At 43.3% G+C, this 23,183-nt stretch overlaps 1 protein-coding gene across 2 annotated transcripts in view; it reads right to left on the bottom strand.

Annotated features, from left to right (window-relative positions):
• Nucleotides 1–23,183, bottom strand: part of LOC112228039 — a 41,889-nt gene that overhangs the window by 6,085 nt on the left and 12,621 nt on the right. For both annotated transcript variants that reach the window (XM_024393175.2, XM_024393174.2), the window contains 3 exons: nucleotides 3,096–3,607; nucleotides 1,038–1,215; nucleotides 12–895 (listed from right to left, as the gene is read on the bottom strand). In XM_024393175.2, coding sequence (XP_024248943.1) covers nucleotides 12–895; nucleotides 1,038–1,215; nucleotides 3,096–3,472 — 1,439 coding nt within the window. In that variant the 5' untranslated portion in view covers nucleotides 3,473–3,607. The remainder of the gene's footprint in view (nucleotides 1–11; nucleotides 896–1,037; nucleotides 1,216–3,095; nucleotides 3,608–23,183) is intronic.

The following is a 23,183-nucleotide window of genomic DNA, read 5'->3' as shown; positions in this document are numbered from 1 at the left end:
TAATGTGTTACCTGTAGTTGACAGGGACCTCTCCATAGCCCCTGTGACCTCCATGGCTTCCTCTCATAGGTCGAGGAGCTCTCTTGGGGGGATACGATGGGGGAGGGATATAGCCCGGAGGCTCCGTGCCAGACCCTCCATCCTGTGTATAATAGTCCAGCCTGGGGTCACCTATACTGGGATGAGGAAGTGGGGTTCTGTCCCTGGCCTGGGGCTGGGGGCTTGATGCTGCTTCTGGCTCTCCTGAGAGCGTTTCGGAGCTCCCCCGGGTCTGCTGATGCACCTCGTAGGACGGAGGTCGCAGGGGACGGCTGTACCGGACCTTTGGTACTTGAGAAGCCTGACTCAACTGGCTGACCTGGCTAGTCATACTAGTTTGACTGGAGGGTCTGTTGTCATTCTCAGGCCACCTGTCCCTGTCCCCTACCCCGGCCTGGTTGTGGTTATATATGCTGTAAGGGTCGTAATGAAACCCTGGGTGGCCGTTGACCCTCCTGTGCACGTCCTGCCCAGGCACAGACCCAATAGACCCAGACATTTCCACGTACTGCAGGCTGTCCGGTTGCAGCATCCTGGGCAGAGACTGGGACTTCCCTTTGTTCCTGGGACCCATTACAACCATAGCACCATCCGGTGTGCGGAGGTGGCGCTGCTGCAGATACTGCTCCTGAGCCTGAGACCACCTCTCGCACTCGCTGTCTGAAAGCTGGCAGGAGAAGCTAACCACGGCGGGCCGCCACTCGTCCGTGCTCAGGCTCTGACACTTCCTGTCCACGGCGGTCATCCTCCACTGCTTCAGTGCTGCCTCTCTCTGCCTGGAGCGGGCCTGGACCTGAGCTTGGGACTGGGCTGCCCAGCTCTGCTTCTCACGCTGCTGGCAGTCCTCCGGGGGCTCCTAGACAGAGGACAGAACCACAATGGTCTTTGGCTCGTTCCCAAATGGCAACATATTCCCAATATAGTGCACTACTTTTTAGTGCACCCATGGGCTCTGGTCAAAGGTAGTGTAGTGTAAACAAATCATAGAATCAACTCACCTCCTGTCTCTGCTGCTGCTGCACCCCCTCTGTCCTCCTACAGGTACCACCTCCTCGGGGCTCTCTAAAGTCAGCGTAGTCCAGGAGAATGCTGAAGTCCTGGCCCCTCCTCCTCCAGTAGGACAAGTCTCTGGGGCCCCTGTGATGAGAATACACGCCTCTGGGCCCCTCATAGAACCTAGAACACAGAACACACAGTATCAGAACCTAGAACACAGAACAGACACAGTATTAGAACTGAGAACCAATGGTTTCGCTCATAGACCATAGAACACACACAGGACACATCAGGAATAGTTCTCCAGTAGATGAATGTGATGATGTGTCTGTTGTTGAGCCCCTCTACCACTAGGGGGAGTTAGACCACCACAGACAGGCTAAAGTCAGTCTGCTATCAGTCTGCTACTGATAGTGCACTGTATCTGAAGACTTTATAACAGCATATCCGATTTGCAGAACCAATGCACTGTGTTTATCATCATCTCTCTCTGCAAGCTCAACATCTCTGTTTCTGGATATTCCTACTGAACATGTTAACAAACATGCACATGTGTGCACCCTATGGGCTGAGGGAGGCTGATTTTCCATCCATGATCTGATCTGCCCTTTTCATTTAATGTCAGTACAGGCAGGCGTGACCATTAGGTAAGTTCCACTGCATCCCATAATATAGTATAGACTAGTTAGCCAATCCCCAATCCTTAGTCCTCTGCACCTCCTCGTGGAAAGATTAGGAATATTCCATATGTACATTCTAAAACTGAGCTAAAAACACCCCAGCAACATCAATTTCAAAAAGTGGCACATTTGATTATCTTGCATTTTCAAATCAAATGCACTGTTTGGACTTGAGGCAAGGGTAGGGGATATGCAGGTTGTGTTATGTTGCCTAATATCATCAACGTATCCATGGATTGTATTCAGGGTCAAACGACTGTTCCATAAGCAAATAGTACATACTTGAGTGGCATTGGGCACTGATATCATATAATTACATGTCAAATGAATTAAGCTATAGGATCTCTATGACTGATGGATGCTATTAACCGTCCTTGTGTCTACAGAGCTATACAATACACAATCCTCCAGGACTGGTACTGCAAACTAGGCTACTCGAGCTGACAAGAAGAAAAGGCAGAGACGAAAGAAAAAGTGCCTCGGTAAAAATCGTACATTTGAACACTCGGGGACATTCCCCGGGAAAGGTTTCCATTGCATAACTCGTGAACTGAATGAAATAGAGCAGGAGGCATCTCTTCTTCGTATAGCCTACATATTTAAATGCTGTGCGCATGAGGGAGTTTCTATGTGTGGCGACTAAGAGCGAGGCTATATCGATACGCCGGGCAGACATCCCTATCTGTCTGTAAACGTCCAAAATGGCACCCTATTCCCTATACAGTGCACTACTTTTGAACAGAGCTCTATGGACCCCCTTTACGTCCTGGTGAAAAGTAATGCACTATATAGGGATTTAAGGTGCCATTTGGGATGCTGTTTCTGTCTGTAGAACTGGGCATGCTCAGGTGGTGGTGCTGGGGTCTATCAGCAGTAGCAGCAGCTCTAGTCTGTTTACAACACAACTGTCCCATGTGGCAGATTAAGACTCCAGAACACATTACCCCAACTCCCTGTCTACTGGCTTTGTAGAGAAGAGGAGAGAGGGAGGGAGGAGCATTACCCCAACTCCCTATCTACTGGCTTTATAGAGAAGAGGAGAGAGGGAGGGAGGAGCATTACCCCAACTCCCTGTCTACTAGCTTTATAGAGAAGAGGAGAGAGGGAGGGAGGGGAGGAGAAAAGCATTACCCAAACTACCTGTTTACTGGCTTTATAAAGGGAGGTAGGTAGGTAGGTAGGTAGGGAGTTGGGGGGAGGACATTACCCCAACTCCCTGTCTATTAGAAGGAGAGGAAGAGGGAGAGTGGGAGGGGAGAGTGGGGAAAGCGTAGTAAAGAGAGAAAGGGAGCAACCTCCCAATGCAGAACTTCTTGACTGACGGAGTCCACCTTTGCATGAATCTATTTGTGCCAAACAAGCTCTGTGCAGCAGACTCACCCGCTATCTGTCGTGAGAGAATCGCCCATGGAGTGCGCGTCACCTTGGTTACCGCTGTCCGCTTCCCTCCTCTGTGGTTGGCTATTCCTGTCCCTCCCACCTTTGGTTGGGGCCGGTGGCTGGGGCCGCCTGCTGGTGCTGGTGCTGTTGCTATACACATAGACCCCTGGCCCAGACTGTATCTCATACCCGTTCACTGTTCCATGACCACCACCGGACCGGCTCTCTAAGATCTCCTGGTGGCAGGAGGACGGGTCGCCATAACGCTTGTTATCGTAAGAGGACGGTGGTGTGGGTGAGGCAGCAGGAGTAGAGGTAGAGGTTTTTTGGGGCAGTTTGTATCCATGCGAGATGAGCAGGTCATCCACGCTGTACATGGTCGCATTTGTTTTGCAGGTGTTGTTATTGGGATGAGGTTGTAGGGGACTGGTAGAGGGGGGCGTCACTCAGACTTGGTTCCTAGAGGCAGCGACAGGAGCCCGAGCACAGCTGCACAGCTGATGAGGCCATCACTGGGAAAACAGGAGAGAAAGAGAGAGGGGGGAGAGTTAGAAAGAGTGAAAGGGAAGGTGCCATTAAAATCATTATCCCTCTGTCTCCGTGTCCTTCTCTTCAGAGAACTGCCCGACTGGACGGAGGCGAGGAGAGAAGAGAGGGGAGAGAACGAACCAACCACTCTGTCTGCCTCCATCTCCTCTCCCCGTCCCTCCTCTTCTCTCTGCCCGACAACAGGACTCCCGTCACCTTTCCCCATTCTTTTTCTGTCCTCTCTTCTCCCCATCCTTCCTTTCCTCTCTTTCCCTTCTCTCCTTTCCTCTCTGCCCCACAACAGGACTCTCTCCATCTCAGTCCAGTCTCTGATACAAAGCCCACCACATGCAGACAGTGAGAGAGGAAAATCGACAACACTAGTCAGAGCAAGCCAAAATATAATTATCATTACTAATGATAATAGTAATAACGGTGCTAGTGATAAATATAATGTAATAACTATGTAATAACAACTGAAGTAATAAGGACAGTGTTCCCTTTAGACCTGAGGCAGCGGTTGGTTGGCTAGCCCATGTTTGGTAAATAAGCGGTGGGGATTGGTTAAGTAGTCAGTGTTGCAGTGGCTCTTGATGTAACAGTCTTAGCGGTGCTCCCCTCATCTTGCGTGCTTCAGCTTGCTTGCACCACCAGGACTGTGTGTGTGTGTCTCGGCCTCTATCCACATCCAAATCCTAATCTGGGGGCGTAGCTTTAATAATTACCCACCCAGCCAGTCATGCAGCTCCAGAAAGCCTTGAGGGTATTCCTGAAATTCTGGGCATATGCCTGAAAGCCTGGGTAATATGAGTGGATAACGCTTTGACTGTATTGTAAGTGATGTTTACAACAGCGTACTACTGGACAGATATTAATGACAGTCTTTGTGTCACTCTATCCCAAACAAGAGTTAGCCTAGTTTATACCAAAACATTCTGGGATTAGCCCCATAAGTACAGATAGGAGGAAGAGCCTGTAGTAGTGTACTACTGTAGAGTAAGTTAAAACATGTTTATAAAGTATTCCTACATTACAACATACTACTGTAGCCTAGCCTTACTGCATTCTGTAGCCTAGGCCTACAGTATGCAGCTTTTGCAATGTCTGGAAGACCAGGCTCCGCATTCACAAAGTGTATAGGTGTGCTGATCAAGGATCAGTTTTGCCTTTAGTTTTAGATCATAATTATAAGGACGGGGGTAGAGGTCGACCGATTATGGTTTTTGAACGCCGATACCGATTATTGGAGGCCCAAAAAAGGCCGGTACCGATTAATCGGCTGATTTTTTAAATTTTTATTTGTAATAATGACAATTACAACAATACTGAATTAACACGTATTTTAACTTAATATAATACATTAATAAAATCAATTTAGCCTCAAATAAATAATGAAACATGTTCAATTTGGTTTAAATAATGCAAAAACAAAGTGTTGGAGAAGAAATTAAAAGTGTAATATGTGCCATGTAAAAAAGCTAACGTTTAAAAGTTTGCTCATAACATATGAAAGGTGTTGGTTCCTTTTAACATGAATCTTCAATATTCCCAGGTAAGAACGTTTAGGTTGTAGTTATTATAGGAGTTATAGGACTATTTCTCTCTATACCATTTGTATTTCATATACCTTTGACTATTGGATGTTCTTATAGGCACTTTAGTATTGCCAGTGTAACAGTATAGCTTCCGTCTCTCTCCTCACCGCTACTTGGGCTCGAACCAAGAACACATCGACAACAGCCACCCTCGAAGCAGCGTTACCCATGCAGAGCAAGGGGAACAACCACTCCAAGTCTCAGAGCGAGTGACGTTTGAAACACTATTAGCGCGCACCCCCGCTAACTAGCTAGCCATTTCACATCGGTTACACCAGCCTAATCTCGGGAGTTGATAGGCTTGAAGTCATAAACAGCGCAATGCTTGAAGCACAACGAAGAGCTGCTGGCAAAACGCACGAAAGTGCTGTTTGAATGAATGCTTACGAGCCTGCTGGTGCTTACCACTGCTCAGTCAGACTTCTCTATCAAATCATAGACTTAGTTATAACATAATAACATACAGAAATACGAGCCGTAAGTCATTAATATGGTTGATTCCGGAAACTATCATCTCGAAAACAAGACGTTTATTCTTTCAGTGAAATACGGAACCGTTCCGTATTTTATCTAATGGTGGCATCCATAAGTCTAAATATTCCTATTACATTGCACAACCTTCAATGTTATGTCACAATTACGTAAAATTCTGGCAAATTAGGCGGCCAAAACTGTTGCATATACACTGACTCTGCATGCAATGAACGCAAGAGAAGTGACACAATTTCACCTGGTTAATATTGCCTCCTAACCTGTATTTCTTTTTAGCTAAATATGCAGGTTTAAAAATATATACTTCTGTGTATTGATTTTAAGAAAGGCATTGATGTTTATGGTTAGGTACACATTGGAGCAACGATACGCACCGCATCGATTATACGCAACGCAGGACACGCTAGATAAACAAGTAATATCATCCATGTGTAGTTAACTAGTGATTATGATTGAATGTTTTTTATAAGATAAGTTTAATGCTAGCTAGCAACTTACCTTGGCTTACTGCATTCGCATAACAGGCAGGCTCCTCGTGGAGTGCAATGTAATCAGGTGGTTAGAGCGTTGGACTAGTTAACTGTAAGGTTAAAAGATTGAATCCCCCGAGCTGACAAGGTAAAAATCTGTTGTTCTGCCCCTGAACGAGGCAGTTAACCCACCGTTCGTTCCTAGGCTGTCATTGAAAATAAGAATGTGTTCTTATCTGACTTGCCAAGTAAAATAAAGATTAAATAAAGGTGTAAAATTTTTATTATTATTTTTTTAATCGGCCAAATCGGTGTCCAAAAATACTGATTTCCGATTGTTTGAAAACTTAATCGGCCATTCCGATTAATCGGTCAACCTCTTGATGGGGGACCTGATCCTAAATCAGAACTCATACTTTGAGACACTTGATAGCCTCAGATTGGCAACATTGTGTAGCTGTGTTGACCCGTCTTCCGCCTGAGCATTAGAGTCTGTAGTGATCCTAGCTAGGTTATTACGTGTCTCTCTACTCTAGGTGTGTGAAATGCTGCTCTCTCTCTTTGTATGATCAGCCCTCTAATGCGATTATCTTTCTCATTTAAAACTTTAAACCTGTTAGTATTAGCGGATTGACTCTTGGCTCTGGTTCAGTGATACTTTCTCATGTTTAAATGTTGAGTATTTTACACGGACAGGCACATTTCTGTAAGTGAGTATGGTATTTTCCAACATTGCACAAACTAAATACTGGATTACTTAAGAATTAACTCACTGTCAAATTCAGCTTAAACTGCAAACTTTTTTTCACAATCTTAAATCCAAAATGATGCAAAGTCTCTATTAGCTAGGCCTAAACAACAAATGTATCCAAGCCTTGCCAGATATGACACTATGTGCAAACCACATTTTAATTGCAAACCACATTCCATCTGTACGAATGCTATATTCTAACTGCTAGGCCTAAAACGTGAGTGGGTTCAATAGTTCAACCAGCCTAGCCCTAGAGTTGTCTGATACTTCCTCCATTTATTGCAGGAAACAAGTGAAGTGATAAACCACCCTGGCCATTAGCAAAGAGACTTTGTCCTAAACGGCACCCTATTCATAGTGCAGTACTTTTTACCAGATCCCTATGGTCAAGGAGATCATTATTTAGGAAAAGGTGTGCGATTTGGGAAAGCGACCAGATACCTCTTGATCAAATCAGTGTTACACACCCTTCTTTACTCCCTTCCTGCACATTAATAACCCCTTCAGCCTCTGGTTTATCAGCTGTTTACTTCAGACACACACACAAACAGACTTAGTGTAATTCGGCAATGTCATAATATGATCAAAACTGAGTATGATCCATAACATATGCTGCCTGCTGCCCTATTTAAGATCTATTTAAAGTCCTAAACCCACAATTGTAATTCCTGTCAGTCAGTTAGCATCTCCAAATGGGGCTTATCTTCACCATCATAAGTCAACATCGAGATCAGGATTTCCTCTCCGTTCGTGACACTCCTCCCTTATGTCCCATGTCGAGCTCAGTTTAAATACCAGGGCAATTACACAGGAAAGTCAGCCTGAGCATCCACAAATAAATGTAGTCATTCCCGAATGAAACTACATTCACAATTATCCTTAACATCTATATGCTGGAGTACAGGCTTTATTTGAAACGTTTAAGTAGGAAATTGTATGAATTTTGACCATTATAGAGTAGGATGCCTTGTCTCTCGTAGAGGTCGACCAATTATGATTTTTCAACGCCGATACTGATTAATGGAGGATCAAAAAAATGCAGATACTGATTAATCGGCCGATTTTTATATATATATATTTGTAATAATGACAATTACAACAATACTGAATGTGTTGTATATGTGCCATGTACAAAAGCTGACGTTTAAGTTCCTTCCTTTTAACATGGGTCTTCAATATCGCCAGGTAAGAAGTTTTAGGTTGTAGTTATTTTAGGACTATTTCTCTCTATACCATTTGTATTTCATATACCTTTGACTATTGGACGTTCTAATAGGTACTTTAGTATTGCCAGCCTAATCTCGGGAGTTGATAGGCTTGAAGTCATAAACAGCGCACTGCTTGAAGCATTGAGAAGAGCTGCTGGCAAACGCACGAAAGTGCTGTTTGAATGAATGCTTACGAACGTGCTGCTGCCTACCACCACTCAGTCAGACTGCTCTATCAAATCATAGACTTAATTATAGTACAATAACACACAGAAATACGAGCCTTAGGTCATTAATATGGTCAAATCCAGAAACTATCATTTCGAAAAGAAAACGTTTATTCTTTCAGTGAAATACAGAACCGTTCCGTATTTTATCGAACGGGTGGCATCCATAAGTCTAAATATTGCTGTTACATTGCATAACCTTCAATGTTATGTCATAATTATGTAAAATTCTGGCAAATTAGTTTGCAACGAGCCAGGCGGCCCAGACTGTTGCATATACCCTGACTCTGTTGCACAGAATGCAAGAGAAGTGACACAATTTCCCTAGTTAATATTGCCTGCTAACATGAACTTCTTTTAACTAAATATGCAGGTTTAAAAATACTTCTGTGTATTGGTTTTAAGAAAGGCATTGATGTTTTAGGTACATTCGTACAACGATTGTGCTTTTCTCACAAATGCGATTTGGTTAAATCATCCCCCGTTTGGCGAAGTAGGCTGTGATTCAATGATAAATTAACAGGCACCGCATCGATTATATGCAACGCAGGACAAGCTAGATAAACTAGCAATATCATCAACCATGTGTAGTTAACCTCTTGCTCCTACTTGAGACGCAGACGTCCCAACTAGACCTCTGGAAATGCAAATGCGCTACGCTAAACGCTAATAGTATTAGTTAAAACGCAAACGTTCATTAAAATACACATGCTTGGTATTGAATTAAAGCTACACTCGTTGTGAATCCAGGCACCAAGTCAGATTTTTAGCTGGTCGTCTGGAAAAAATGTCCGGAAAAACACCCGGCCAATGCATCAAGTTGGTGGTCGGAGGGAATCGGTTCCCTTTGGTCGGATCTACCAAGAATCAAATCCGAATCAAATGAGAAGACTCTATACATCCTGTGGAAGCTGTAGGTACTGCAACCTCGGCCTCATTTAATACGGTTCACCTTTAACAATGGGTTGAAGTGGCGCATGGATATTTTTTTCCATTTCCAGTGATCAGATTTTCCTGCGCTTTTCGATGAAACAGACGTTCTGTTATAGTCACAGCCGTGATTTAACCAGTTTTAGAAACGTTAGAGTGTTTTCTATACACACATACTAATCATATGCATATACTATATTCCTGGTATGAGTAGCAGGACGCCAAAATGTTGCGCGATTTTTAACAGAATGTTCGAAAAAGTAGGGGGTAGGCTTTTAACAAGTGATTATGTTAAGATTGATTGTTTTTTATAAGATACGTTTAATGCTAGCAAGCACCTTACCTTGGCTCCTTGCTGCACTCGCATAACAGGTAGTCAGCCTGCCACGCAGTCTCCTCGTGGGGTGCAACCATAATCGGTGTCCAAAAAAATCGGCCCTAATTAATCGGCCATTCTGATTAATCGGTGGACCTCTAGTCTCTAGGGCCAGTTATTTTGGCTGGGTTGGGCTGTTTTACTAAAAAACAAATTGACCGGTATTTCCAGTATTATCCACTAGATTTGCTGCAAGTAGGAAAATACCAGGAAATGTTCTTTAATTGACACAAGCGGTCTCCAATGAATGAATGAATGAATCAATCAATGTCTAGTGGTGCGTGAGTGTTTGGTAGAGGGATCCACTATACCAGGGAAGGCGTAGCTCTACGAATCTTAATTGCACAAAACCTATTATTTGGCAGGGAATACTATTTGTAGATCAGTTATTCTACACCTCACTTTGCTCAAGCAGATCCTCTCCAACGAAGAGTTGTAGTTAAACATGGGTCAATAAGGGGTGAGTCATTGAAACCAACCATTGAAGTACATTGTTGTGAATTCGGGAGGTAGCCCCAACCAGGACTCAAACCCAGGTCTAGTGACTGTCAAACCAACGCCTTAACCATTACGCCAAGAGGTCTGAAAAAACCACATAAACCAACTGGCCCTACTCATGGCTAACAGAACTTGTTTTCCCAGTGTTATTTATTTAGTTATTTAACCTTTCAGTTAACTAGGCAAATGAGTTAAGAACAAATTCTTATTTACAATGACAATCTACCCTGGCCAAAGCCTAATCCGGACGATACTGGGACAATTGTGCACCGCCCTACAGGACTCCCAATCACGACCGGTTGTGATACAGCCTGGAATCTAACCAGGATCTGTAGTGACGCCTCTAGCACTGAGCACGGTGCATTACACGGCTGCTCCACTCTGGAGCCCTAGTTATGAAGATGAGACGTTAATGAAGCAATGCAGACCAAATTGAAGTATCTTGAGCTTTGTTTGTGTGTTCTACAGTCTTGTAAAAAGACTACACCAGATCATCTTCAAACTGTCACTGTGAAGCTAACTTTCATCAAGGTTTTACATGGTCTTTAATTGGTTTCTCTCTTTTCATTGTCAGTATCTTTTTTTTTGCGTTATGATTTCCGTAACATCTGATTGTGGATGTGATGGATATCGATGTATAATATCTTAACTTTAGAAGCTTGTGCTTTCACCATATTGTGTGTGCTTGTTCTAAGATGAATTCTATCCTTTGCAGAAGCAATTGTTGATATCTTTGAAATGACATGTTCTAGCAAGGATTCTCTTGGAAAAGTTAGGCTGAAATGCATTTCTGATGCATGGCAGTAGTATTGTTTGGGTAGAAAGATGAGAAGGTTGTTGAAAAACAATCTGTGACTAGTCCTGGAATGTCTTTTATAAATGAAAGCCCCCCAAAATATACTGACTTCATCAAGTGTTCAGAAAAGTGGATTGGCAGTATAGGCACATGCATATGGTCTAATTTGCAAATGTTGATATAATATTTCAGAACAATTGTAATTCAACAAAATATTATATTTGTGTCTACATTCAACTGGTAAATGTCCATTTGTATATATACAGTGCCTCCAGAAAGTATTCAGACCCCTTAACCCTTTCCACATTTTGTTATGTTACAGCCTTATTCTAAAATGGATTAAAGTTTTTAAAAATCCTCAGCAATCTACATCATACATTTTTGCAAATTTATTACAAATAAAAACAGAAATACCTTACATAAGTATTTGCTATAGGACCCTTTGCTAGGAGACTTGAAATTGAGCTCAGGTGCATCCTCTTTCCATTGATCATCCTTGAGCTGTTTCTACAACTTGGAGTCCAACTGTGGTAAATTAAATTGATTGGACATGATTTGGAAAGGCACATACCTGTCTATATAAGGTCCCACCGTTGAAAGTGCATATCAGAGCAATAACCAAGCCATGCGGTCGAAGGAATTGTCCGTAGAGCTCAGAGACAGGATTGTGTCAAGGCATAGATCTGGGGAAGGGTACCAAAACATTTCTGCAGCATTGAAGGTCCCAAAGAACACAGTGGCCTTCATTGTTCTTAAATGGAAGAAGTTTGAGGCCACCAAGACTCTTCCTCGAGCTGGTCGCCCAAACAAACTGAGCAATCGGGGAAGAAGGGACTTGGTCAGGGAGGTGACCAAGAACCCGATGGTCACTCTGACAGAGCTCCAGAGTTCCTCTGTGGAGATGGGAGAACCTTCCAGAAGGACAACCATCTCTGCAGCACTCCACCAATCAGGCCTTTATGGTAGAGTGGAAGATCCTCAGGAGACGGAAGATCCTCAGTAAAAGACACATGACAGCCTGCTTGGACTTTGCCAAAAAGCACCTAAAGACTCTCAGGGCATGAGAAACAAGATTCTCTGGTCTGATGAAACCAAGATTGAACGCTTTGGCCTGAATGCCAAGCATCATGTCTGGAAGAAACCTGGCACCATCCCTACTGTGAAGCATGATGGTGGCAGCATCATGCTGTAGGGATGTTTTTCAGTGACAGGGACTGGGAGACTAGTCTGGATCGAGGCAAAGATGAACGGAGCAAAGTACAGGGAGGTCCTTGATGAAAATCTGTTCCAGAGCACTCAGGACCTCAGACTTGGACGAAGGTTCACCTTCCAACCTGACAATGAACTTAAGCACACATCCAAGACAGCATAGGAGTGGTTTCTCTTCCAAACAATACAGAGAGAAAGAAAATAGACAAATTCTAGAAAAGTAAAACATAATAATATTGTAATAATACAAATTATTGATATACAATGAGTAACGATAACATGGCTATATACAAACGGTACCAGTATCAAGTCGATGTGCAGGGTTACAAGGTAACTGAGATAGATATGTACATATAACTACGAATAAAGTGACAGATAGTAAACAGTAGTAGAAGTGTATGTGATGAGTCACAAAAAGTGAAAAATAGTGAACGTCTAGGTAGGTATTTGGTTAACTATTTAACTAACTATTTAGCAGTCTTATGACGTGGGGGTAGAAACTGTTCAGGATCCTGTTGGTTCCAGAATGGGTGCATCGGTACCACTTGCTGTGTGGTAGCAGAGAGTACAGTCTATGACTTGGGTGGCTGGAGTCATTGGCCATTTTTTGGGCCTTCTTCTTACACCGCCTGGTATAGAGGTCCTGGATGGCAGAGAGCTCGGCCTCGGTGATGTACTGGGCCGTCCGCACTACCCCCTGTAGCACCTTGCGGTCGGATGCCAAGCAGTTGACATACCAAGCGATGATGCAGCCAGTCAAGATGCTCTCAATGGTGCAGCTATATAACATTTTGAGGATCTGAAGTCCCATGCCAAATCTTTTCAGCCTCCTGAGGGGGAAGAGGTGTTGTTGTGCCCTCTTCACGACTATGTTGGTGTGTTCGGACCATGATAGATCCTTAGTGATGTGGACACTGAGGAACTTGAAGTTCTCAGCCCCATAGATGTGAATGGAGGTGTCCTCGGCCCTCTGCTTCCTGTAGTCCACGATCAGCTATTTTGTTTGTCCATTCTGTGAGCTGAAGTTGGGATTTTGCATGCAAATGGAATCACCCACCAGTAATTCTCTTATGCAATGGAATTGGCATTTGATATCAAATAAAAACCACGACAGCAGAAGCTAGCCCACAACAATGGCCCATTTGATTTCCTCTTTCCCTAACAACAACAACATTGTGTTTTGTTAACAATGCGTACAGTGTGTGAGTTAGATGGCGTTAGAGATCGTTCAAGATCCTGGCAATAAAGCAACACTTTGTTACTTCTGCTGCTGATTCTTGAATATTGCAGATCTGGTCATTTTTACTCTTTCAAAACTAAATTAATTATCTTCTTTATGGATAACATATATAGACTAGCTGCTTAGTAAGCTAAAAAATAATCTAAACCATATGCAGACCAGACCAGACCTGGCATTACACAGAACTGTACTCTCATTCTATGTAGCCTATTAGGTGAAATGGAAAATGAATGTAGCCAAATCACAACTACTTGTTATATTACTAGATCGCTTACAAATACTAGTGTCCAATTAATATAGTAGGTATGGGGGTAAAAAAAAAAAGTATTGTATATCGATACTATGACTCCAAGTATTGGTTTGTTAAAAATTATTAATTTCTTGCTAGGTAGTTACCGTTAGCTTGTGTAAGTCAGGCTGTCCCTGCACCAAAACTCTGGTAGTTCTCATCCTATAGCTTGTTCTCAATATTCTTTAAAAGTGTTTTAAATGGTGTGCCAACATGTTTTGAGTACCTTTATCTCCAAAACAAATGTTCTCATGGCTCTCACTTGTTCCACTGCAGGAGACATATAGTGAGCAAAAGTTTGGGACATCAAATCACTATATATCACATACAGAATCAGAACCTAAGTATCGTGATAACATCATATTGTGAGGTCCGTGGCAATTCCCACCCTATAATAAAGCAGGGTGTTTTATTTTAGAGTAAAGTGTTCTTCTGGTAAGGGCATGACTTATTTGTAATGAAATAAATAAAAGGCATTTTTAGATAATCTCGGAGAAGAGAAGAAGGCTTCTGCCCTGACTGGTGGCTAGTGGCTACTACACCGTGGTTGCATCCCAATTGGCACCCTATTCCCTATATAGTGCACTACTTTTGATGAGAACCCAATGGGACCTGGTTAAAATTAGTGCACTACACCGGGAATATGGTGCCATTTGGGATACAGCCCAGAAGGTTGGAGGAGGATGATGACAGTTTCCAGGTTGACAGTTTGGTAGATCCTTATTTGACAGATCCAGTTTGACAGATCCTTATTCATGGCCTCAGTAGGAGGGAGGAAGAGATGGAGAGAGCGAGATGAATTGAATTGAGAGAGAGAGGGAGATATAAGAGAGAGAGATACCTATATTAGGGATGGGAGGACACAGATGAAGAGCCCTATTCAGGAAATTAAGGTTAGGTCTATAGCTACTTTAAATTACAAAAACATAACAAAAACAAGCAACAACAGTGCAGTCTAGATTGATGGTATCCAACAGATAGCTTAAGCAGAAAGGATGGTGGACTGTAGGCCTATATAAAGAATGTGTTAAGCGGTTTCTACTTGATAGCCCTCTATAAAAAAAAAAGGTTTCACAGTCAAAATATCTGCAGGCAGACATACGCTCACATCAAAACAATTTTGTCGAGATGACAACATCTGACATTATTATTATAGCTCTGGGCGTTAGTAATCGTTTCTGGAACTGAACCCTGACAAGGAATGAATGAAGGACAAATTGGTCTTGGTTACTCATTCCTACATAATCCTTAGTGAATAACTACTAATGTTTCTTCAAGTTATAGCCTATCTACCTGCAGTGGCTTGCGAAAGTATTCACCCCCCTTGGTATTTTTCCCATTTTGCTGCCTTACAACCTGGAACTTAAATGGATTTTTGGGGGGGTTGTTTCATTTGATTTACACAACATGCCTACCACTTAGAAGATGCAACATATTTTTTGTGAAACAAACAAGAAATAAGACAACAAAAACAGAAAACTTAATGTGCATAACTATTCACCCCCCCCCCCACCCCACATAACTAATTATGTGACTTCTGAAGGTAATTGGTTGCACCAGATCTTATATATGGGCTTCATAGCAAAGGGTTTGGATTTTCCTGAAAAATTTATTGATTATAATATGTTATTAGCAAGAAGACTGGTGGAACATTTCCATCATGAGGAGATATGTATACCAGGATGTCGGCAGATTCTTGTCGTTTTTTGTTTTTAAATACATACAGTTGAAGTCGGAAGTTTACATACACTTTTACGTTTTTTATTTTTTGGGAATTTTTCAAAACATTCAATTTGGACTATTTTGTGTATGTCCATTACATGAAATACAAATAAAAATCCATTTAAATTACAAGTTGTAATGCAACAAAATAGGAAAAACGCCATGGGGGATGAATACTTTTGCAAGCACTGTATAAGCCCATGTACCCACATGGGTTGCTGCCATCGGCTCCGAGGTCATATTCCTCACACTCGCACCTTTGATATTTGCCTATCCAAAGGCCACAAAACAAAATGTTTCATGCCCATGGTGAGGCTTTTTATCAGAGTTATTGACCTCTCAACAAGCCAGATTCCATGACAGCTTTGTGGTGCTGAAATGTGAAGCAGCACACGCGATGCAATGGGGAGGTGGAAAGCACGTGGTGCAAAAACTTTGGCTAATTCATTTACTAATTAACAGTCTTCATTTTAATTCAAATTAACTAACAAGAGGGTTTTGTGTTGGAGCATATTTCTGGCTATTTAAGAAATAAGACGTAAGCCTACCTGTTTGACAGATGAAATTATAGGCCATCTATAGATTTGTCGGCCAATTCCTCCAATAGTGTCTCCACTCCTTAAATACCTCTTTGTCCGTGAAGGGCTTGGTCTGTTAAGTTAAAACCAGTGCGCAAATTGAGGTAGGCCTATGTGAGCGTATGCCATAGCCTACTATTTGTTAAAGAAAATGGAAAAAAAGCTTAACATCCCATCATGCCTAGGGTCATGTATAAAAATGCCCAGTTGCCTATTATTTTGGCTACCATGGTTAGAAGAGACCCCCCCCACCCCCCCCCAGCAGTCAAGCTACTGGGGTGTAGAACTGTGATGGACAGTCAGTGCCTCTTAACATTGTTTAAAACAATGACGGGGATAGCTTGGTAAAATCAGTTTCAGATCATAGGGCCTCTATAGTTAGTTCGGAATTGCGAATTTGGTTCTTAAATATGGGTGACTTAGCTGTTGTCTGTTTCTTGTTGAGTAGTTACGGAATTCATATGTGGCTGTAAAATAGTTTTTGAAGATGAGGGTAATAAGTTATTTAAAGTGCCGTAAAGAAATTGAGCAAATTGAAAATAATACATTTTATAAATATTCAGTAGTCCTAATATTTGAAAAAGTGATGCTGATGCTGTCTCTAAAACCGGCAGATGATTTTATTCTTAAAGAGTGTTTCTGCATGCGATAGATTGCTAGGTAGGCTAGTTAGGTAGGCTAGTTGAGAACAAGTTCTCATTTGCAACTGCGACCTGGCCAAGATAAAGCATAGCAGTGTGAACAGACAACACAGAGTTATACATGGAGTAAACAATTAACAAGTCAATAACACAGTAGGAAAAAAAAGGGAGTCTATATACATTGTGTGCAAAAGGCATGTGGAGGTAGGCGAATAATTACAATTTTGCAGATTAACACTGGAGTGATAAATGATCAGATGGTCATGTACAGGTAGAGATATTGGTGTGCAAAAGAGCAGAAAAGTAAATAAATAAAAACAGTATGGGGATGAGGTAGGTAAAAATGGGTGGGCTATTTACCGATAGACTATGTACAGCTGCAGCGATCGGTTAGCTGCTCAGATAGCAGATGTTTGAAGTTGGTGAGGGAGATAAAAGTCTCCAGCTTCAGCGATTTTTGCAATTCGTTCCAGTCACAGGCAGCAGAGAACTGGAACGAAAGGCGACCAAATGAGGTGTTGGCTTTAGGGATGATCAGTGAGATCGAGCGCGTGCTACAGGTGGGTGTTGCCATCGTGACCAGTGAACTGAGATAAGGCGGAGCTTTACCTAGCATGGACTTGTAGATGACCTGGAGCCAGTGGGTCTGGCGACGAATATGTAGCGAGGGCCAGCCGACTAGAGCATACAGGTCGCAGTGGTGGGTGGTATAAGGTGCTTTAGTGACAAAACGGATGGCACTGTGATAAACTGCATCCAGTTTGCCGAGTAGAGTGTTGGAAGCAATTTTGTAGATGACATCGCCGAAGTCGAGGATCGGTAGGATAGTCAGTTTTACTAGGGTAAGTTTGGCGGCGTGAGTGAAGGAGGCTTTGTTGCAGAATAGAAAGCCGACTCTAGATTTGATTTTCGATTGGAGATGTTTGATATGAGTCTGGAAGGAGAGTTTACAGTCTAGCCAGACACCTAGGTACTTATAGATGTCCACATATTCAAGGTTGGAACCATCCAGGGTGGTGATGCTAGTCAGGTGTGCGGGTGCAGGCAGCGAACGGTTGAAAAGCATGCATTTGGTTTTACTAGCGTTTAAGAGCAGTTGGAGGCCACGGAAGGAGTGTTGTATGGCATTGAAGCTCGTTTGGAGGTTAGATAGCACAGTGTCCAAGGACAGGCCGGAAGTATATAGAATGGTGTCGTCTGCGTAGAGGTGGATCAGGGAATCGCCCGCAGCAAGAGCAACATCATTGATATATACAGAGAAAAGAGTCAGCGCGAGAATTGAACCCTGTGGCACCCCCATAGAGACTGCCAGAGGACCGGACAGCATGCCCTCCGATTTGACACACTGAACTCTGTCTGCAAAGTAGTTGGTGAACCAGACAAGGCAGTCATCAGAAAAACAGAGGCTACTGAGTCTGCCGATAAGATTATGGTGATTGACAGAGTCGAAAGCCTTGGCAAGGTCGATGAAGACGGCTGCACAGTACTGTCTTTTATCGATGGCGGTTATGATATCGTTTAGTACCTTGAGCGTGGCTGAGGTGCACCCGTGACCGGCTCGGAAACCAGATTACACAGCGGAGAAGGTACGGTGGGATTCGAGATGGTCAGTGACCTGTTTGTTGACTTGGCTTTCGAAGACCTTAGATTTCGAAGACCTTTCGAAGACCTTAGGCAGGGTAGGATGGATATAGGTCTGTAACAGTTTGGGTCCAGGGTGTCTCCCCCTTTGAAGAGGGGATGACTGCGGCAGCTTTCCAATCCTTGGGGATCTCAGACGATATGAAAGAGAGATTGAACAGGCTGGTAATAGGGGTTGCGACAATGGCGGCGGATAGTTTCAGAAATAGAGGGTCCAGATTGTCAAGCCCAGCTGATTTGTACGGGTCCAGGTTTTGTAGCTCTTTCAGAACATCTGCTATCTAGATTTGGGTAAAGGAGAACCTGGAGAGGCTTGGGCGAGTAGCTGCGGGGGGGGCGGAGCTGTTGGCCGAGGTTGGAGTAGCCAGGCGGAAGGCATGGCCAGCCGTTGAGAAATGCTTGTTGAAGTTTTCGATAATCATGGATTTATCGGTGGTGACCGTGTTACCTAGCCTCAGTGCAGTGGGCAGCTGGGAGGTGGTGCTCTTGTTCTCCATGGACTTCACAGTGTCCCAGAACTTTTTGGAGTTGGAGCTACAGGATGCAAATTTCTGCCTGAAGAAGCTGGCCTTAGCTTTCCTGACTGACTGCGTGTATTGGTTCCTGACTTCCCTGAACAGTTGCATATCGCGGGGACTATTCGATGCTATTGCAGTCCGCCACAGGATGTTTTTGTGCTGGTCGAGGGCAGTCAGGTCTGGAGTGAACCAAGGGCTATATCTGTTCTTAGTTCTGCATTTTTTGAACGGAGCATGCTTATCTAAAATGGTGAGGAAGTTACTTTTAAAGAATGACCAGGCATCCTCAACTGACGGGATGAGGTCAATGTCCTTCCAGGATACCCGGGCCAGGTCGATTAGAAAGGTCTGCTCACAGAAGTGTTTTAGGGAGCGTTTGACAGTGATGAGGGGTGGTCGTTTGACTGCGGCTCCGTAGCGGATACAGGCAATGAGGCAGTGATAGCTGAGATCCTGGTTGAAGACAGCGGAGGTGTATTTGGAGGGCCAGTTGGTCAGGATGACGTCTATGAGGGTGCCCTTGTTTACAGATTTAGGGTTGTACCTGGTGGGTTCCTTGATGATTTGTGTGAGATTGAGGGCATCTAGCTTAGATTGTAGGACTGCCGGGGTGTTAAGCATATCCCAGTTTAGGTCACCTAACAGAACAAACTCTGAAGCTAGATGGGGGGTGATCAATTCACAAATGGTGTCCAGGGCACAGCTGGGAGCTGAGGGGGGTCGGTAGCAGGCGGCAACAGTGAGAGACTTGTTTCTGGAGAGAGTAATTTTCAAAATTAGTAGTTCGAACTGTTTGGGTATGGACCTGGAAAGTATGACATTACTTTGCAGGCCATCTCTGCAGTAGACTGCAACTCCTCCCCCTTTGGCAGTTCTATCTTGACGGAAAATGTTATAGTTGGGTATGGAAATCTCAGAATTTTTGGTGGCCTTCCTGAGCCAGGATTCAGTCACGGCAAGGACATCAGGGTTAGCAGAGTGTGCTAAAGCAGTGAGTAAAACAAACTTAGGGAGGAGGCTTCTGATGTTGACATGCATGAAACCAAGGCTTTTTCGATCACAGAAGTCAACAAATGAGGGTGCCTGGGGACATGCAGGGCCTGGGTTTACCTCCACATCACCCGCGGAACAGAGGAGGAGTAGTATGAGGGTGCGGCTAAAGGCTATCAAAACTGGTCGCCTTGAGCGTTGGGGACAGAGAATAAAAGGAGCAGATTTCTGGGCATGGTAGAATATATTCAGGGCATAATGCGCAGACAGGGGTATGGTGGGGTGCGGGTACAGCGGAGGTAAGCCCAGGCACTGGGTGATGATGAGGGAGGTTGTATCTCTGGACATGCTGGTTGTAATGGGTGAGGTCACCGCATGTGTGGGAGGTGGGACAAAGGAGGTATCAGGGGTATGAAGAGTGGAACTAGGGGCTCCATTGTAAACTAAAACAATGATCACTAACCTGAACAACAGTATACAAGGCATATTGACATTTGAGAGAGACATACAGCGAAGGCATACAGTAATCACAGGTGTTGAATTGGGAGAGCTAGCTAAAACAGTAGGTGAGACAACAACAGCTAATCAGCTAGCACAACAACAGCGGGTAAAATGGCATTGACTAGGCAGGTAGGGTCGGATTAACTACACACAGAGCCTGAGTGCGGCTGGGGCCGACAGATAAAACATAAACAAGCAGAATGGAGTACCGTGATTAATGGACAGTCCAGCATGCATCAGCTATGTAGCCAAGTGATCAGTGTCCTGGGGGCAGCGGTGGATGGGGCAGGGAAGCTAGACTGGCAAGTATTATCCAGGTTAAAAAATTGGCTGGCTGTGCAGAAGGTAAAAGCCGCTAGCAGTGGCTAACAATGACTAAATAGCTTGTAGCTAGTTAGCTGGTTAGCTTCTGGAGGTTCTTGAATGTGTTCTAAAAATTAAAAATAATAGCGATTCCGTATCACATTGGGTGAGGCAGGTTACCGGAAGGTATAATCGAATTAAAAATCGAAAAGAGATTGAAAGTAAATATGGGTCCAGTGAGTGAAAGACTTGAAAGCAGTGATTCTGTTTATGGGATATGTAATTTTGCCAAGTATCCCCGAATGTTGGCGAACTTAGAGGTTATTGTCTTTTTGTGTGGTTTCCATGACAATTCATAATCAATCAGAACACCAAGCAAGCGGGTTGTACAGGCCTGATCAATATGGATCCCAATATAATCTGTCATGTATTTTCTAGTCTTTGGACCAAAATAATAATTTGATTCTGTGACAATTTGTTCATTTTAAACTGCACAACCCAATTGTGTGGGTGGTGCTTGAGACAGCGTTTTCAACAACAACAAAAAAATGGAATTTCTCGTGGAAGAATGGTGCTTCATCCCTCCAATCGACCTTCAAACACTTGTAGATTCTACAGTGCCTTCGGAAAGTATTCAGACCCCATGACTTGTTCCACATTACAACCTTATTATAAAATTGATTAAATAAAACAATTTCATCACACACAATACCCAATTTTGACAAAGTGAAAATGGATTTTTAGAAATGATTGCACATTTAAATTTAATAAAAAACAGAAATACCTTATTTAAGTAAGTATTCAGACCCTTTTCTATGAGACTCGAAATTGAGCTCAGATGCATCCTGTTACCATTTATCATCCGTGACATGTTTTTACAACTTGATTGGAGTACACCTGAGGTAAATTAAATTGATTGGCCATGATTTTGAAAGGTACACAAGTGTCTATATAAGGTCCCACCATTGACAGTGCATGTCAGAGCAAAAACAAAGCCATGAGGTCAAATTAATTGTCTGTAGAGCTCCGAGACAGGATTGTGTCGAGGGACAGATCTGGGGAAGGGTACAAACATGCTTTAACAAAGTACTGAGTAAAGAGTCTGAATTTTTATGTAAATGTATATTTACGTTTTTTTTTTATACAGTACCGGTCAAAAGATTTAGAACACCTATTCATTCAAGGGTTATTCTTTATTTTTACTATCTTGCACATTTTAGAATAATAGTGAAGACATCAATGAAATGAAATAACAATAAATGAAATAATGGAATTATGTAGAATCATGTTCCCAATGGGATTAAGATCTGGGGAGTTTCCTGGCCATGGACCCAAAATATCAATGTTTTGTTCCCCGAGCCACTTTAGGTATCACTTTTGCTTAATGTCAAAGGTGCTCCAACATGCGGGAAAAGGCATTGTTCGTCACCAAACTGTTCCTGGATGGTTGGGAGAAGTTGCTCTCGGAGGATGTGTTGGTACCATTCTTTATTTATGGCTGTGTTCTTAGGCAAAATTATGAGTGAGCCCACTCCCTTGGCTGAGAAGCAACCCCACACATGAATGGTCTCAGGATGCTTTACTGTTGGCATGACACAGGACTGATGGTAGCGCTCACCTTGTCTTCTCCGGACAAGCTTTTTTCCGGATGCCCCAAACAATCGGAAAGGGGATTCATCAGAGAAAATGACTTTACCCCAGTCCTCAGCAGTCCAATCCCTGTACCTTTTGTAGAATGTCAGTCTGTCCCTGATGTTTTTCCTGGAGAGAAGTGGCTCCTTTGCTGCCCTTCTTGACACCAGGCCATCCTCCAAAAGTCTTCGCCTCACTGTGCGTGCAGATGCACTCACACCTACCTGCTGCCATTCCTGAGCAAGCTCTGTACTGGTGGTGCCCCGATCCCGCAGCTGAATCAACTTTAGGAGACGGTCCTGGCGCTTGCTGGACTTTCTTGGGTGCCCTGAAGCCTTCTTCACAACAATTGAACCGCTCTCCTTGAAGTTCTTGATGATCCGATACATGGTTGATTTAGGTGCAATCTTACTGGCAGCAATATCCTTGCCTGTGAAGCCCTTTTTGTGCAAAGCAATGATGACGGCACATGTTTCCTTGCAGGTAACCATAGTTGACAGAGGAAGAACAATGATTCCAAGCACCACCCTCCTTTTGAAGCTTCCAGTCTGTTATTCGAACTCAATCAGCATGACAGAGTGATCTCCAGCCTTGTCCACATGAACACTCACACCTGTGTTAACAAGAGAATCACTGACATGATGTCAGCTGGTCCTTTTGTGACAGGGTTGAAATGCAGTGGAAATGTTTTTTGGGGATTCAATTAATTTGCATGGCAAATAGCGACTTTGCAATTAATTGCAATTCATCTGATCACTCTTCATAACATTCTGGAGTATATGCAAATTGCCATCATACAAACTGAGGCAGCAGACTTTGTGAAAATTAATATTTGTATCATTCTCAAAACCTTTGGCCACGACTGTAGCCCTATTGACTTTCTGTAAAAGAGAACATGTTTAAACCCAGGCAGTGTTTAGGGATGAACTTGTGACCATCTCTTGTTGGGGTAA

Source organism: Oncorhynchus tshawytscha, linkage group LG29 (genome assembly GCF_018296145.1).
Source record: "Oncorhynchus tshawytscha isolate Ot180627B linkage group LG29, Otsh_v2.0, whole genome shotgun sequence".
In the NCBI taxonomy this organism is placed as follows: Eukaryota; Metazoa; Chordata; class Actinopteri; order Salmoniformes; family Salmonidae; genus Oncorhynchus; species Oncorhynchus tshawytscha.
This window is presented reverse-complemented; position numbering and strand designations above follow the sequence as displayed.